The sequence below is a fragment of the Cryptomeria japonica genome, chromosome 6 (genome assembly GCF_030272615.1).
Source record: "Cryptomeria japonica chromosome 6, Sugi_1.0, whole genome shotgun sequence".
NCBI lineage: Eukaryota > Viridiplantae > Streptophyta > Pinopsida > Cupressales > Cupressaceae > Cryptomeria > Cryptomeria japonica.
In genome coordinates, this window is record NC_081410.1 from 14,107,899 (window position 1) to 14,126,418 (window position 18,520).

The 18,520-nt window shown below is 41.9% G+C and overlaps 1 protein-coding gene across 1 annotated transcript; it reads right to left on the minus strand.

Moving 5' to 3' along the window:
* Positions 1 to 11,708: 11,708 nt before the first annotated feature.
* LOC131070138 (uncharacterized) lies at positions 11,709 to 12,194 on the minus strand. Its single transcript, XM_058005681.2, has one exon. It carries the CDS (start codon positions 12,192 to 12,194, stop codon positions 11,709 to 11,711), a length of 486 nt encoding a protein of 161 aa, XP_057861664.2.
* Positions 12,195 to 18,520: the final 6,326 nt, after the last annotated feature.

An 18,520-nucleotide genomic window follows, 5' to 3' on the forward strand; every position in this document is an offset into this window, starting at 1 on the left:
GTCTCTTGATCTTTGTGTTTCTTTCAGAAATCTATAATTTCACATGAGGAGAAAAATGGTGTTTGGGTGGTTTATAGGGGTTTGCCTAGGTCAAACCCTAAGTTTGGAATTAACCCTTGAATTGAATTGGAAATGATTGACTTAATTGATTATACCTTCAATTGATGAAGCAATGTCCTTAGGATAAGTCCTCCATGTGTTAATCCAATAACATGATAAATCACATTAAAATTTATCATGAAATCATAAATGAAGATGCCTTGATATAGTTTGTTGCTCCTTGAATCAGATCTACTCTTGAAGAAGAATAGTTGCTCTTGATTTGGAATGATAGCATAATGATGAAATGCAATAATAAGATTAGATGCAATGAATTGAAAGGGATGCCTTATATAGGGATTTCATAATAAAATCACCTTTAGGCCAACTTAGAATTATCATATTTTCGTTCAAAGCTTTATTTGAATAGGATATGCCTTATTATCCTCCCAAAATTTGGGGCAAAAAGTGCGGGACCAGGAGACAATTTCAGCCTGGCTTTTTAGGAATGCGAGACAATAGGATTCTAATGCCGAAATCAAGTTTGTGCAACAATAAAATGTTTAGGTAAGGGAAAAATGTCTTGAGATTTGAAATGGAGCAGGATTTATAATAAATTAGGATAATAAAAGATAAAGGGCACACTAATAAAGTGTTGATGTATTAAAGTAAAATAAGACTCATAATATCGAATTAAATATTAATTAATTACAATAATGGTCTCATAATGCATAGAGGAATGGAAAAGACAAAAATCTTGTAGCAGTATGAAAATCTTGTCAAATACACAATTGCATTTGCAAAAGACATAAAAGGGCATAACTAGTATTGCTTCATTAAATATATTAAGCAACATGAATTGTGGAAGGAAGATAACTATGAAATAAGAAAAGCAAAATAAAATTGGGGCAAACTGATGCACTGGATTAATGAAAACTATTGTTAAGAATGTTCAAATCATTGGCTATTAATGATAAAGCGGCTGGAATTTGATACAGGTTAGCGTTAATTTTGATCCCCAGCCATGATTTCCAGCTCTTGTCTTCATCAACTCCATCTACATTATTTCATTAAGTGACCTTTGTTTACTCCCTACGGTGAGTTGTTCAAGTTCACAGAATAAACAATAAATGCATACAGAACATCTAACCAACAATTACAATTATATCAAGAGCATTGATTAAGTAATAGTTACAATAATATGGCAGAAAATATACCCTTTATTGCATTCCAAAATGTTCAATACATCAACATTATTGTTGGGGTTCCCCTACATGGCAATATATACTATATGGTGGTTGGCCGAGGTACCAACCGTCGTGACGGACACGGGAACCCAGACGGCCAACTCCAAACATAACAAAAATGACAATAATAACTTAAAAGTTTTATTCCTAATTACGGCCTAACATCAACCCCCCCAAAAAAGAAGTTGTGTTCCAGACGAAAAACAAATGGAAGCTGATGGAAGCAACTGAAACTAATGTGGAGAGGGATGAGAGGTCCCTAGAAGTACATATGATTGAGATGTGCCCGCTCGCTGGAGATGTTGTGTGGCTACCAGTTCTCGCTCTCGTGCCAACTTAACCATATGAGCAGCCTCAACAATCTTGTTGCGGGATCTTTGAAGCTCCTGCCCCTTCTCCTGCAACCGTTGCTCTTTCTCGGCCAGTCTAGCCTCCAATCCTGCCACCTTAGCTACCAGCTCATCCTTAGCCTTGCCACTCACTTCCAACTCCTAAACGTTCTTGGCGACTGTCTCCTCCAACGCGGTAATCCGAGAGTGCTCCTAAGCCAATTGTGTCTGACTCTGCTGAATATGGTGGGCCAATGTTATCCTGACACCCTCATCTTCCCGCACTACCTGATCCCGTTGGGCCTTCATGGCTTCCATCCTCACCACTGTCGTCCTCCGATACTTCAAGACTAGGTCATGGAAGGCCGTCTCCATTCCACGCATAGAACCATAAATCCTAGTCTCTTCTGTCATGATCATATTCCTCATCCAGGAATCAGTCATCTCAAGGGTCTCTGACTTCGGCCATCCTTTGGCCGTGAAACATCGAAAGAATTCCCCCTCATAGTCCTTCTTGACAAAGGACAAAAGGCGCTCGACCACTTGAGCTATCCTCGGATCATGTCCAACCTCCACACCCTTCACAACGTGGCCGACGTCACTCGGGAACTTCACCATTCCCTCCAACTGGAACGCACATCATTGCATAGTGCCAAATGGGTCTGCGAAGTCGAGCTTCTCTAGCCGAAGTATCAGTTCCTCTGTGTGAGGAGAGGAGGATTACCCCCTCCTTCCTGAACTCCTCTGTGCAATGTATGCTCCACAGTTGTCCCATGAGTCTAGATATCCCTTCCTCCATCAGATTCCACACTGCCAATCTACAAATTGCTAGTATCAAGTCCTCCATCCCCGCCAGGTGACAACAACAAGTTTGGAAATTTCTCCACTCGTACCCCAAGGGTCTCTAGCAACCAAGAGTCAATTGTCTGCTCCTGGTGGTCAGCACAGGTGGGACTCAACTGTGGGACAGCCTCCTCCTATCCAGAGGTCACCCTAGGTGGCGGTGGCGGTGATGCCTCCACGTCCACCACATCAATCACCGGGGCTGGTACATCCTTCATCTACTCAACCACATATGGTCTGTCAAGAGGATTCTCGTCCACCATCACTTCCACGGCCATGCTACTGTCTCCTACCCTTTCTGTCACATCCTCGGCCATTGGATTATCACCACCTCTCGTTCCAACCTCAGTTGGCAGTCAGCCTACGGTTGGAGCCAAGCGAAAAGTGTCATCATCTCCACTCTCTTCATCTGACAAGGATGCCTCCACAACATCTTCTTCACTATCTCCACTGCCTGCACTGGGAGATTGCCCCACATCTTGTCGTTGTCTCTTCCTCTGTGGTTCCCCGTCAGCTGTCATGATGTCCAAATGCGTCCAATAAAAGATGGGGGGTTTATATGGCTCTAGTTTGGCTAACGATTGCAAGTCACCCCTCTTCTCTGGTGGCACTCCTGTACGAACAGCATCCAAAAACATGGCAATGGCATGGTGTGACATATAAAAAACCTTGTGCTGCAGCCCTAGACATTCACGGATGCGCTCAGAAAGGAATGACGCCCAGTTGAAGACCATGCCATTCTGCAGCCCGTTCATCAAGTACAACATCCACACGGCAATGTCTGACCCCCGACTTGCTCTTGTCAGTCTTCTTTTGATGATGTCCATGATACATCGCCATTTCGCATTCGCCAGAAATGTCCACTTCACACCGCGGCTACTGCCAAATTTCCATATGCTATCCTGTTCGCCTTGTGTCAGGTCCCCTCGGCAACCCAGTCGAACCAATCGCTGCTTTTGTTCTAATGTCATCTTCCTCTTGATGACAGGGCTGCCCTAGTTCGGAATCCCAAAAATTCTAGCAAACTCGGCCACGGAATAAGAAATGGTGAGATGACATCCCCCATATTGTACCATGGACTTGTGTGTTTGCCTATCATATTCTGCCACCATTCCCTTCAGTACAAGCTCAAATTCCTTGATGTTGAAGATGAGCATGGTCAAAATGTGGTCGACCCTCGCTCTCTTCAAATTCATTTTAATAATGTTGGTGTCGTCGGTCTCCTCCCACCATGCGCTGCAGTCACTATCATTCAACCCCTCCCATGTCAAATATTGCATAGTCACGGGTTCATCTCTCTGCACACGCACCTGCACCTTCTTCCCCTTGCTGATTCCTGGTGTGGCCATGTTTCCTACGAAAATGACTGTACCTTTGTCAATGGGGTTTCCGAAACTCATCCTCGGCATACCTGGATCAATTTTTATAAGTTGCAATTCCCTTGTCAGTTTTCCCAACGAACCTACAATGTGGTTGTCAAAACCGTTACCCCAACTATTTTCGTAGTTAATTGAATTCCACCAGTTGTCTTTGGTGTAAGGAAATTTTTCCTGTTTTCTCCAGTTGTGCCAGACGTACGAATTTCCAGTGTGCGGATTCGTGCAACTCATCTTCCTACCTCCTGGCGTCTGATTTGGATGGTTGAACGGATTTTATGTCTGCCTAGAATTTTCGTACGAATGTTGTACTGACTCTCACCTCCTCCTGATTTCCGTCTGTACGGATGTTGTACTCCTTTGGTCGAACAATGCCTTTTCTCTCCAATTTTTGTACGACAACTGTACTAACTTCCTCTAGTTTTCTGGTTTTTGTGATTTCCATATGGATGTCATACGAACTTTTCCCCGTCGCATGAATGCCTACCGCCGTGATTTCCGTACAAGGATAGTACGGTTTTTCCTTCGTGATGACTTCCTGCAATTTCCGTACAATAGTCGTACAGAGATTTCAGTACCTCCAAATCTCCTCCTCTCAATTCCATAGGAAAATGGTATGGATCATTTTCCTCCAATCGTATAGATCCGTACGAGCTTCCTCTACTGTCGTCAATGTTGCTACTGCGATTTCCTCCATCTCTCTGGCTATATAATTGGTTGGAAATGGCCACTCGAGGGGATTTATAAAAATTTTGTACTTTTAGGGTTAGGGTAAATTTCAATAGTTTTGTATAAAATAACCTTTTTTTCACTACTGTAATGTCCCCTTCTCATTGATGCTCTTTCAGTGGTCCATTAGCCTATTCCTGAGACCCGTAGGCTAGGTGGAATGAGGAAATTAGGGTCTAGCATTGATGAAACGAGGACTTACTATTTTTAGTAAGTCAGGGAATGACCATTCTGGTGTTACTGTCCTACTGAGTTCTCCTTGTTTTGCCTCTGGTCGCGATGATCATGCTTTTCTAAGCATTAATTCTTGACTTACTATTTTTAGTAAGTGGCTGTGTGGCACAATTCTATTTTTGGCAGTAGACAGGGTTCTGATTCTGCAGCAATTCTGTGGTCGTCTGGGCTCAGTTTGATCCTAGTTGTGATAATAATCAGTACGGGAGTCATTTGCGACATAATTAAATATTATTTCCTTATCCTAAGGTTAATATTTAATTAATCTGTTTATTGGCTACTGGTTTATTAAATTTGGGATTAATGCCTATTTTATCCTAAGTTTGGCAAAATTCAGGTGTACTATGGGATGAGAAATATTTTAGAAGAATATTTTTCACTTTTGCATCACCATTATTTGCCTAAGTGTTTAACGTGGGTCCTCCCCCTTCTTGGGCGTGAGTTTTGACTTACAAGAATGTGGCGCTACACTTGGGTCCACATGTAGTGGAATGAAATTCAAATGCAAGGCGTGGAATTTGGAGGAATGTCATTTGAATTTGAAGAGTGAAGTTATAAATATGAGGCTTGGGCTCCCATTTGCACTATCTTTGAAAATTGCATCGTTATGCTGCCGGTTTGGCTATTGAAAATCTGAGCTTCGAAGTTAGCTTCCTAGCTAAGTCTCAGTTTCGTACTTGCAATATAGTACCTAGTTGTGCCCTTGTGTTCCCATTGCAAATTGGTTAATGAGTTGCAGAATTATGGAGTGATTGATGATGGATTTGACTATTTTTGGTTGCTGGTCGCGGGACTGCTGAAAGTGAAATTTGCTCATACCTCTCAGCCAGGCGACTCCATCCATTTAGGTACCGGCTCATTCTTCCTTCCATGCCATGGCGATACATTGTGTGAGTTTCTAGCTATTTTGTTTGAGCAATGATTTTATTAGACAAAATTGAAATTCCTAGTCTAGGCATGGGTTTTCTGTGTTGCATTGGGATGCATGCAAAATAAAAATGGGCTTGTTTGGGTTGTGGCTTTGATTGGTTGTCATTGCATTGGATGTACGGTGGGATTGGGATTGGTTTGAATCAATTCGGGTAAAAATTGAGTGAGTTATGAGTGTTTTGATGTTTCCATGGGCTGCTGAAACTATACTTTCAGCCTGCAGATCAGTGTAACAGAAAATTACAGTATTGTTGTTGAAATCTTCAGTTAATCTTCTCATCTCATCTCTATATTGTAAGGTTGTTTCAGTAGTACTGATCATCCCATTCTCTCTGCTTTCATTTGTAATCCCCACTGCATAAGTGGAAGAGGCTGGCTTGCCACCTTCTAAGTTTTGTAATTCAGTTTTTGTAATCAGTCCTCCCGTTGAATAAGTGGTCGAGTGATAAGTTCAATGCTATGGTCCTCCCGCTGAAATATGTGGTAGAATGATTGTTTAATGTAATGTCCTCCTGCTAAAATACGCAGTAGAGTGATTGAACTTCAATTTCTTGTAATTTTCCTTGGTCGGTTTACCGCCAAGAGTTTAGTTTCTATCCTGTTGGATAAGCAGAAGGGGCTGGCTTGCCACCCATGCATTGTAATTTTCAGTTTGATTATTGTTGCTGACGATCCCTGGAACACCGTATGCTCTCACCCTCCCAATCTGGGCTCTCGGTGAACAAAAGGTGGAAGGGTTCCCTTTCAGTTGTTTGGTTTATTCCTCTAACCTTAACGGGTTATTTGTTGTGGATGAATTGTTATTGGCCTAAAAAATCAAAAAAAAAATTAGTGGGATATTACACTACCTTCAATTTTTCCCTTATAAGGTTCATAATATTTACCCTTTGTTTTAATTTTTTAATTTTTCCTAATACTTGCCTTGCTTTTCCAATTTTTAATATTCTCCTTTTAAAATATCCTTTTAATTTTTTAACTTGGCAAATATTTTTAAATTTTAACCCTCGTACCTTTAAGTGGCCATGGTACCGAACTGCTTGCCTCTCCTGACTACTTGTTTTATTGCTTGGTTGTACCTTGGCGGGTCCCACCTTTGTTCTTTGCACGTTTACCATCTTCTTTTGCTTGCGCAACTTGGCTTTTTGTGCCACCGATCTCACTCTTCTCCTTGGCTTTGCTTTATTGCTAACTTCCTTCTTCAATTTTTTGCTTGGTCCTTTACCATCACTTCCATTTTCTGAATTCTTCATTTTTCTCTTGACCCTAGTCGAATCTTTATGAGGTCGGACTCTAATCTTCGAGTCATGAAGCCATTCACGCACGTGTGGTAGTCTCTTGTAACATTCCTCGGGACAACACGTGCCCACATATTCCAAGTCCCATATTTTATCTACTAATGGTGTTGGCCCTACCCCTTTATAGCTTCCATCTACGTACCGACCTCCATACTATTGGTACCATGTCACTTTTTTCGCCATCCACCCGTGGTGAGCCTGCGAGGTTAGGGATCACCCGGTAAAGTGTATTGGGGTCAGCGTCCTGCTCACCAGGTTGTAGCGCTATCACAAACAGATCTTCGTCTTTTAGTACCATTTTCAGACATGGTCCCAAGGTTGCACCGTACTCCTCCAAGTCTACCTCCTCCAGGTCAACTGGCTCCTCTATCTTCTCGGTGAGTTTCGCCTTCCGTTTTGCCTCCGCTTCCTCGTCAATGTCGTATGCAATATAGCCTTCACAGAGACCTTCATACGAAGCCCTCTTTCTCCAATGTCCCGTGATCCTTATCCATGTTGCGGGATCACCAAAATAGGCATTTGTCAAGTGCTTGTAAATTTTGGGCATCGCATGCCTTCAACTTGCTTCGATACAAATCGCTCTTCTATGAACGTAAGGGGATTAGCCAATCTTCGTCATGTCTATAAGGTTCTACAACGACCACAGGGTCCTCCTCTACTTCTTTGCTTCTTCCAATGGTCTAGTCTCCTTTTGTGGCATATCCCAACATGTTGATTGATAGGACTGGTTTATCACGTTCCCAATACAGTTTCCATTTTGAGCCGTTGATAGGGTCGCGAATTGGATTATCATCCAAGGTAGACAATTTCTCTGCTCCATTCTTCCCCACTTCCCTAATCTTATAGGGCCCCAACCAACGAACTTTGAACTTCCCAGGACGAAGTTCGTTGTAACCGTTATACTTGAGGACCAACTGTTCGGGACGGAAGTTTGCTCGCCGAAGATGTTTGTCATGCCAGTACTTCTACCGACGTTGGGCCACTTTTGTCGCCCATTGTGCCATCATCCGACGTTCATCTAGCTTGCTGAGGTTCATAATCCAAGCATGCAAACTCTCCTCATCTCCCAATTGGTTATCAACAGCAATCCGTAGGCTTGGTATGGTGTACTCCGCCGGTACCATCGCCTCTTGGCTGTACATGAGCTAGAATGGTGTATGGCCTGTGGTCACCTTGTACGTGGTACGGTACGCCCATAGTACCGTTGGCAGATGTTCCTCCCAATCCTCCCATTCCACTCCACAGGATTTATAAATGATAGACACCAGCACTTTATTTGTGGCTTCTGCCTGGCCATTCGCTCAGGGGTAGTACAGGCTTGAAAGTTTGTGAAAGATTTTAAACTCGGTCGTCATTGTCCAGATGACCTAGTCAACAAAGTGAACCCCTCTATCAGTTGTGATCTGAATTGGGATCTCGAACCTGATCACAATTTGTTCATATAGGAACCTCGTCGTACTTATGGCAGTGTTGTCCGACAGAGCTTGAGCCTCGGCCCACTTTGTCAGGTACTCCATGGCTACCACAATGTATCGACATCTATGCATATTGTTCACCTTGAGATGTCCTTCTAAATCCAATCCCCATCTTTCAAACAGTTCTTGCGGCTGGGAGGGGAACAAGGGCATGAAGTCTTGTTTAAGCAGCTTCCTCGTACGCTGGCATGTATCACATCCGACCACCCATTCGCGCACATCAGTGTGCAAGGTCGGCCACCACAGTCCTACCAACAATACCTTACGTGCGGTAGCATCAAGCCCCATGTGACCCCCGACCAATCCATCATGAGCTCCCTTCAGTACACTTGGAATTTATTTCTGCATCACACATCTTCATAGGATATGGTTTGGTCCCATCTTGTATGGTAGACCATTGATCAGTTGAAAGGTTACTTTTCAGTACTAGCTTACGCTGTTCCCCTGGTGGCATGTCCTGTGGAAATGTCGAGGTAGATAGGCACTCGCCAATGCTCTCGTACCAAGGAGGTGGTATGGTTATTTGGAATAAGTGGGCATCAAGAAAATCCTCATTCACTCCTTCCCCAGGCTCTCCGGATTTGATTCTTGATAGTTGGTCCGCTATGACATGACTCTTCCCAGGGCATACAATGATTGTAAAGGTGAATTCTTCAAGCAATAGCAACCACCGACTCACCCGTCCTTGGATTATTGGTTTGTTCACCAGGTACATCAGGGCTTGATGGTCTACGTAAAAGGTGAATGGTGTCACCAAAAGGTAGTGGTGGAACTTCTGCACTAAGTACACCATCCCAAGTGCCTCCCTCTCTGTTGTACTATAGTTCCATTTGGCCTTGGAGAGCAGACAGCTAGCAAAAAAAATAGGGTGGTCCAGCCCTTGTATGCCTACTTGTGCCAGAGGCACCGATGGCGAAGTTGGAGGCGTCCATGTGGACATGGAACTCCTTGTCCCAATCAGGGTACACCAAGATTGGTGCACTCACCAATCAAGATTTTAATTCCTTGAATGCTTCCTCCTGTTCTGCTCCGCATGTGAATGGTTCACCTTTCCTTGTCAACTTATCTAGAGGGCACAACACTTGTGTAAAACTTTTGATAAATCTCCTATAATAGCTGACATGTCCTAGGAAGGATTTTACCCCCATGACATTCGTTGGACTCTCCGTGTTTACAATTACCCCTACCTTGTCGGGGTCCATCTTCAGCCCTTCCTTTCACACTATGTGCCCCAATAGCTTACCCTGTGGTACCATGAATCGGCACTTCTTGGGATTCAGGGCCAGTCGAGCCCGCCTACACCTCTCCATGCACTCCCCGAGTGTGTTCAAATGAGTTTCCTGCTTGTTGTAAATAGACCAATCATCCAAAAATGCCTTGAAGCTTCCGACCGACATCCCGTCAAAGATGTGCAATATAATCCATTGGAAGGTGGTCGGAGCATTACATAGTCCGAACGACATGAGATTGTATGCATATACTCCATCCTCCACTATAAATGTTGTTTTCAGTTTATCTTCTTTGGCAATGCCAATCTTGTTGTATCCAGAAAATCTGTCTAGGAATGAGTAAATCTCGTGGCCTACTACCTCCTCCAAAATGCTGTCAGTAAACGGAATTGGGAACGGATCCTGGATAGTCACAGCATTCAAGCATCGGAAGTCCACACATATCCTGATCTGATTTGCTTCCTTCTTTAGGGATATGACAATTGGCGATACCCAGTCGTTGTTTTCTACCTTAAAGATGATTCTGGCCTCCAACATCTTCTCAATTTCTTCATTTACCTTTGCTCCGTAGTTCTTATTCATTTTGTACGGCCTCCTTCGTACGGATTGGACACTCGATAAGAGAGGTATTCTATGTACACATAGTTGCGGGGGTATTCCTTTCAATTCCTTGTACGTCCATGCGAACACATCCTTGTACTCCAGGAAAATTTTAAATGTTGTCACTTTCAGCACGGGATTCCAATAGTCCCCGACCAGGATTAGCTTTGGATCGGCCTCATTCCCCAAATTCACTTTCTTCATGTTGGACTCCTCGTACTTGATGAATTTGTCCTGTTTGAACCGGTGCGCAAGTGTATCATCCACCCGTGCTACCCCCTCATGGTACTCCCCATATTGTGGAGGAAAAGTTGCATCTTCTATACTTGCACTTGATTCCCTAATCTCGCACATCTGCAACATGTGGCAATTGGGGTGAAATACTTCATAATCTTCGATCTGCCAATGGAAGAGCCTGGCGAGGGAGCTTGTTTCATCCTCTGAGCATCCCTCCAGTTCCAAAACCCCCTCATCATTAGGTTCCATCCTTTTCCAGCCATTCTATGAGCCCCATTCCCAATTGTGCAAGTCATCTGAATCTGAATCAGAGGATGCCAATTCCTCGCTTACGGTTTGATTCCTCAAGTAGATCATGTACTTCCGTCCTTCACTCTCGATGGAGAGTTTTTTTCTTCCAGTTGTGGTTCACCTTCGCCATATAATCAGCCAACCCCTTCCTAGAAGGACGTTGTAGGCCTTCTTCTCCAGCAATATGACCACGAAGTCAAGAAAAAGTGTTGGGTATCGACAACTAATATTTGTGCCATGAGTGTCCCCAAGGGCTTGATTCCATGGTGGTCGGCACAAACCAGGTGGAATGTTGGTGGCCAGAGAGTTGGCTTGCCTAGACCCCTCCATGTCTCCTCCAGTAAAATGTTCACTCTGGAGCTGGTGTCAACAATGGTGTTCATCAATTTTTGTCCCATTATCTCCATCTTGACCATGGCCAGCTTTCGACCAATGCTTACGATGAGCAGCATGGGGTCTGTAGCAGACGTACCAAGTAATTTTGTTGTCGCCATGGGGTCTGTGTGATATGATTTTGCTGCCATCTAACGGTGTTCCTAGTTGGCAATGTTGTCACTGACTATGTTTTAAGAGCCATCTTCAATTGTGGCATTGTTTGCAAAAGGTCAGACATACGTACGGGTACAGTGGTTTGCAACATCTGTTTGATGATAGTTTTCTCAGACTCTGATCGGAGTGGTGTATGGCAATATTGTGTGAGGCCCTACATTCTTCCGCCATCGCGCATTCCACATCGGCCTTTGCTTCCTAGAGTTTCTCCTTCTCCATACAGGGATCGAAGTACACCGCCTTCTTACTTTGCAATCTTGTGATTGCCAGTACCTCCTCGTCTGGCTCCTTCACGTCCAACATATTTACTCCCTTCTATTTCGAGCAGTCAGTGTCCTCATGGTTTCCAGGACCACACCATTTGCACAACCTCCATCATTGTTCCCGTTCTGGCATTCCTGAGCAAAGTGGCCCCACTCATTACATTTCCGACATTGGATCATGGGCTGCCCTTTTGCATCATACTGAATTTTTCTCCTTGGCATGTTATTATTGGAACGGTTGTTCCCAGGCCGATTATTGCGGTATCCTCTTGGTGAAGCCTCTGAGTTTGTTGATTGTTTAGGTGGTGTGGCTAGTGGAGTAGCTTGCTCGCCTTGAGTGTAGAGCACTTGTGTGCTCCGTGTTTTTAAATTGTACGAGCATTCCTTGGTGGAATGGCCCAGTACCTGACAGATGTCACAAAAAGCTTTCTTTGACCATGTTCCCTTTGTATGCCCTTTTGCCTTGCAATCGGTGCACCAGAGTTCTTTGTCATCTCTGCCACTTTCTTTATCAGCCTTTAGCTCCATCATTCACAACATGTCCTTTCAAAGAGCTTGTACAATTTTGGACTCGTCATCGCTACTTCCATCTGTACTGTCATCATCACTTGCCCTCTGTTTCCCCTTCAATGTTTTACTCTCGCTTTCAATATCCATCGCTCAGTTGTAAGCTTCATCATATGACGGTGGAGGGACCACCTTCATCCTCCACCTAAGGGACAATACCAGCCCTTTGACAAACCATCTCTTCTTCAGCCCATTTGCCTGCTGGTTCTCCATTTTGTTCAATAGTTCCTTCAACCTTTGGTTATAAGCCGGGACACTTTCACTTTTTCCCTATTTGGTATTGTAAATCTCCGCCACAGTTTCATTGTCGTCGCGTAGGAGTTTGAATTCCTCCTGGAAGGCCTTCTTCAAATTGTTCCATGATGTTTTATACTGGGCATCAAGGTTAGTGTACCAGTCAATTGTTATACCTCAAAGGGTGGCCGGAAATACCTTCAACCAATAATCTTGGTCGTCTTGGTCGTTTGCCTCCCAGATGGTTATGCATGTCTTGCAGTGTCGTACGGGGTCCTCCAACTCGTCTCCCATGAATCTTGGAAGCTTTTGTTTCTCTGGGGTGTGTGCCATTGTCTTCATCTGGAAGGTTTTATGTGCCGCCTGGAAGATACCGTACGTGTTCAACCGGATCACACCGTATTGCTCCGTCCACGAGCCTTCTACACGTCCTCCGCACTTTGGTCACCCTCACTCATATACTCCCTCCTTCCCAGGGTTTCTAGGTCTAACCCTCCTATTTTTTAGTATTCCCCGAGGGACAAATTCCCAATTCGGTACAAGTTATTCTCAAAGAGTTCGGCAACCTCACCCTGCAGGTCTCATACAACCCCTTCGTCGCAATTAGAGTGCTCTGACAGATTGCTCTCGGACTGAGTTCCGAGCTCTTCACTGGACGTCAAGTGAGCGTCCCGGTCGGCTAGATCGTCCTCTGCTATGTCCGACAGTGGTAGGTTGCTCGCAACCTCTATCAACTAGTTCCACATACTCGGTTTATGCCTCTCCCGACTGCGGCTCCAACTCTTACTCTGCCTTGTTGTCCTCATTTTTGTTTCCAAAAATGAAGGACCATTACATAAATTTTTTGTGAAAAAAATGAAATTTTTACTCTATGGCACATTTCCTGAGGCAGAATTTCGACTAATCCTTGGACTGGCTTAATCCTCAATCCATCCTCAAACTACGTTTCAAATTTCGTCAAATTTTGGGTTCGTTTGCTATGTCTTTCCTTCAATTTTGGGTTTTAAAATCCTGACTGTAGGTGGAGAATTTTCTTCAAACTGCAAGTTTAAATGATGTCCATGGTTTTGGTCTTTGTAGGGGAATTTTCAGCTTATTACATGTGCACTTTTATTCAAGGATGAATACTTGTAATTTGTTTTAAATTTCCCCTTTGTTGTTTTTATTATTTTTATTGTTTTTGGTTTTGTTTAGTTAATATAGGGATTTTTTGGTTAAATTACAAGTAAACTTGTAGTTCTCTCCAAAAACCCCTACTTTAATGGTTTTTACATGTAATAGGGATTTTAAACCCCCATTACATGTGTGCAAGCAATTCTAACTTGTTGTAAGGATTTTATTTCCCCTTTACAAGTAAGTAAAACTTGCATCTCTCTCCAAAAATCCCGATTTTGCCTTGCAAGTGAAAAAGTGACAATTTTAAACTTGCACTTTGGTCTAAAAAACCCGATTTTACACATAAAGTGCATTTTTGACATAAACTTGCATTTTGTTTCAAAAAACCCGAATTTGGCTTTGTTGAGGAAAAAGTGAAAATTAGAACTTGCTATAACTTCCCAAAAACCCGATTTTCATTGTTTCATGCATTTCGAACTTGTTGTTTGGTCCAAAAAACCCGAATTGCAAGAAAATCGTTTTTGTTGAACATTTCAAGGCAAATTTTGTGGAGAATTTGTTGGAGGAGGAAGGCGTTTTGGATTGCTCTCTATTTTCATGCATGATTGGACACCTTTCACCCCACATGGAAGTTGCTTTTGCTAGTTTTTAGCTTATAACAGCCACCACGTTTTTTACCCTTTGGGATGCCACGAATCTTCAACAATATGAATCGTTTTGGCTAAGAGTGATAAGGCATTGAGCGTTAAGGAGGATTCAAGCATTTTCCATGCCATTTCACATGCATTTTCTGCCACGTTTTTCCACATAAGACATTTTTCTAAAAACGTGGCAAGGGTTTGGGGATTACGGTTTGTCTCTATTTATTGGATATTCTTCTTCATTCCAAGTTTGATTGCATTTTTGGAGAAACATTTTCAGTTTGAAGCAAGGTATGTTTTCCTTTCTTTCTTGTTTCATTTTTATTATTTTCTTGTTTTCTTAGTTTTCCTTCTTAGTTGCATTTTTTGAAATATGTTGTTCTTCCCCCAAAAATCGGTTTTTGTGAGAGAAATCTTCCCCTTGGTATGCAATTTTTGAATTGCATTGTTCTTCCCTAAATTCCCTCTTTATTTGTATTCGGGATTTTTAATCCCGATTACAAGTTCGCTGGAAATTCTTGTTCTTCCCTTACGGTTAAGGAGTTTAAACCATTTTTGGTTAAAATTCCAATTTGAAAAGTGTGAAATACCCCCCCCCTCCCCCTTTTCAAATTCGGGTTTTAAAAATTGGATTACATGTTGAAAAGTTCTACCCATTTTCATGAAAATGACATTCCCGGATTTTCCCATTTCTATCCATTCACGTTTCCCATATCCGTACTTTTCATTTCTATCATTTTCTGCAAGTCAAATTCTCATTTTCCATCCATTTCTCCATTTACAAATTTACAAGCGTACTTGCATTCGGGTTTTAAAAGCCCGATTGCATGTATGTTCTTTCCAACTTGTATACTTGCAAAATTTTTCCCAAGATCCGAAATTGGTCAAAGTCAAGATTTTCCCATTTTTATATATTTCCCCTCTTCCACTCACAAAATCGTGAAGTTCAAGAATCGAAGTTTTCCCATTTGAAGAAGGAAGAATGATATTTGCAGCTGACTATGATGTTGCCTTAACTCTTTTAAGTCTTCATCACAGTATTCCAAGTTCACAATCAATGTCAGATTTGCCAGCATCTCCAATTTCAAAAAAGATGAAGTACAAATATGACAAATATCAGAACAAGGTAGCACCTTCCCAAGTTTCTTCCCCTTTGGATCGTATCAGAGATACGGAAATAGGGCATGTGGATGTCGGAAATTGTTAATAGGGTGGAAGATCCACAAGATAATAACATGTAGCGGTTGTTGGACAGCCATATCCACCATGCATCATCTTTCCCGGTGGCTGCCCTAAAACCTGAATTTATTCTTGCCTGCGCTCATCATTTTGATAAAGAGATGAGTCATCAAAAATGATGACAGCGAAGCTATAATTCGTCTCGATGCAGATACAATCGAGAAGGTTTTTAGAATACCTCCTGCACCTGTTTATATGGAAATCTCCAAAGAAAGTGCAGCAAAGTATTATGTGAAGAGGGAAAAAGATTGCGAGCGACATATCAACAGGTGGATCCAAGAGCCATGAGCCTCCTTCTCAAGGTGGGCGAAGTTGTACCACTGCAATTTCAAATGGGAGATAGGAAACACCATAACTCTTCTCAGCAGGATGATGGGCCTTGAGCATTCCAATGTCTTTGATCCATGGATGTACCAGTTCATCATGTTCATAAGGCAGTCTCATCACATTTCATGGGGAGAAGTCATCAGCAATGCCTTGTGCGAACAACTTGCAGCAGTCCCTACCACCATGACCTTCTTCATGAATTCGTATTTGGTATATTTGGCAGCATCACTTAGACACTTTCTAGGTCTTTCTACCAAGGGTGATGGCTCACTTATACCAGTTTGGGAATATTATGACCAGTTGCCGTTGAGCCCCAGCAGACTGCATTTTAGAAGAGTCCAAGATGCATTCTTCAGATATTTCATGTGTCAGTTTGACAGAACTCTGAGGAACAAAAGAGTATCGGAGGAGGCATGGGAAAGGGTGTGCGAATATGGATGTTTGTTTCTACAGTTTCCCACCTTCACCTGTATGAGGATCGCATGCTATGGTGGTCAGCCATATATGCTTCCCAGATACCCAACTGATAAGATCATTCTTATGGAGTTGGAAAGACAGATCATGGCTGTCCACACTTTTCAGTCTGCTAGACACAAGGTTGGAATGGGGATCTCTACCACAAATCCACTGAAAATTGGCCGGTATTCCCTTGTCACATCTATGAAAGCTAAGGCCATGGAGACTGAATTCCAGGAAATCAAGCTCAAAAAGTTTAAACCTAGAGCTATGTGATATTCCCATCGTATCGCATGATGTAAGGTTTTTTTTTTTTTTAAATAAAAAACAAAATCAATTATTAAATAAGGTAATAATGTTAACATTGATATTTAATTAATTTAATATAATTAACAAGTTTAAGGTATATTGATATTTAATAATAATCAAGGTGATTATTAAATATAGAGTTAAGGCATTTAATAGAGTGATTATTATATTAATTTAATATAATTAATAAGTTTAAGGTATATTGATATTTAATAATAATCAAGGTGATTATTAAATATAGAGTTAAGGCATTTAATAAATTAAGTAATTATTAAATATTTTAAATAGGATTAATTCATTCAATATATTTAATGATTATTAAATATTAATAAAGTTAATTCACTTAATAGTTCGAATGATTATTAAAAATATTAAATGGAGATCATGCACTTTAATAAAGTGCTATTTTAGTAAGGCCACACCCCCCCCCCCCTGCGGGAAGCGGTGGGACGGGAAACGCAGCCCAGGCTGCATCTACCACCACACCCCTTTCTTCGGAAGGGAAATGGTGTGACGGTAGCCGCAACTTAGGCTGCGAATCATCACCACCGTTCCCACGGGAGGGTGCCCATGGAGGACACATCTACTCCATGGGTATTTAACCCATTAAATGCAGGCTTCCAGAGGGGAGAAAAGGAGGAGAGCGCAGAGGCAGATACGGGGTGAAGGAAAGAGGAGACGCTGCGGTCAGACAAGTAAGAGGTCTGCATGTATATGTTAAAATAGGTAATAATAATTAACATGTAAATAAGGAATATAGGAATAGATCAACACATGCATGTTAATGAATATAAAAGTATAAATAGGCAAGGATGGTATAAATATATCCAAGGATATAGATAAGGTTTAAATGTATAAACAGATATATATATATATATATATATGTATTAAAATAGGCAATGACATGTAGTATGTATAGGGATGAATATAGGATTAATTTAGTAGAGTTAAATAGGAACTTATTGTAGGCATATGTAAGGAAGGGTGCTTAAATGTTAAGGAATGTTAATATACACAAAATAGCGAATACAAATCAAGATAGTAGAAATGCATGTTAAGGAATACAAATAGGTAATGGTAATGAACATTTTATAAGTATATAATACATGTGAATTCAGGGCTATGTACATAAGGTTATATGGAAATTGTAATAAGGAAGCAAAATGTAATGTAAATGTATTCACATGAGGGAGGCTATAGGGAGGAAACTCCCTTAGTCTAAGAAAGGGTTTTGATAATCCCTAGGGCAGTATATACTGAAAGTCGATATGCATATATAGGGCTTGGTTGATTAAACTCAACCAAGAAGAGACAGATCTGGCCGGTCCCCTCTGAGGACTTGGATGATGAAGGCATCACCCAAGGCAAGGAATAGACAAGGGTCTTCCTTGAAGGGCTTGGGTGTAAGAGGTTACACCCAAGATAGGATTCGAACTCAACTTCGATTTCCTGAAGGGATTGGAACCAAGGGGTTCCAAGAAGGCAAGCTTCACGGCCGCCTAAGGACATACTTTCATATGGCATTCGTATCCTTTTTATTAGATGAAAATTATGATCATGTTAATTAAGTGTTAAAGATAGATTGCAAATTAAAAATGGTTTATATATATATATATATATCTATATGTTGTATTCTAACAATCTGTTTTGCAGGCCTGAGATCTCTAATTAGCAGGGACATTACAGTGGTATCATAGCATAATCCTGCCATCCTGTGGGAAAGGTTTTTAGTTTATGATCACCTATCAGAGGAAGAAAGGAGCAAAAGCAATGGCTGATCAATTGGCCAAACAGTTCCAGATTTTCATGGAACAAACCAATGAGAAGTTTGAAAGAATGAGCCAGTTAATCCTCCAAAGCACCAACAGCAACAATAGAGATATGACAAACCCTAGAAGAGAAACACACTCTAATCACACAGACAACGAACGATCACCTCAGAGTTCTAGGCAAAAAATTCCCGAA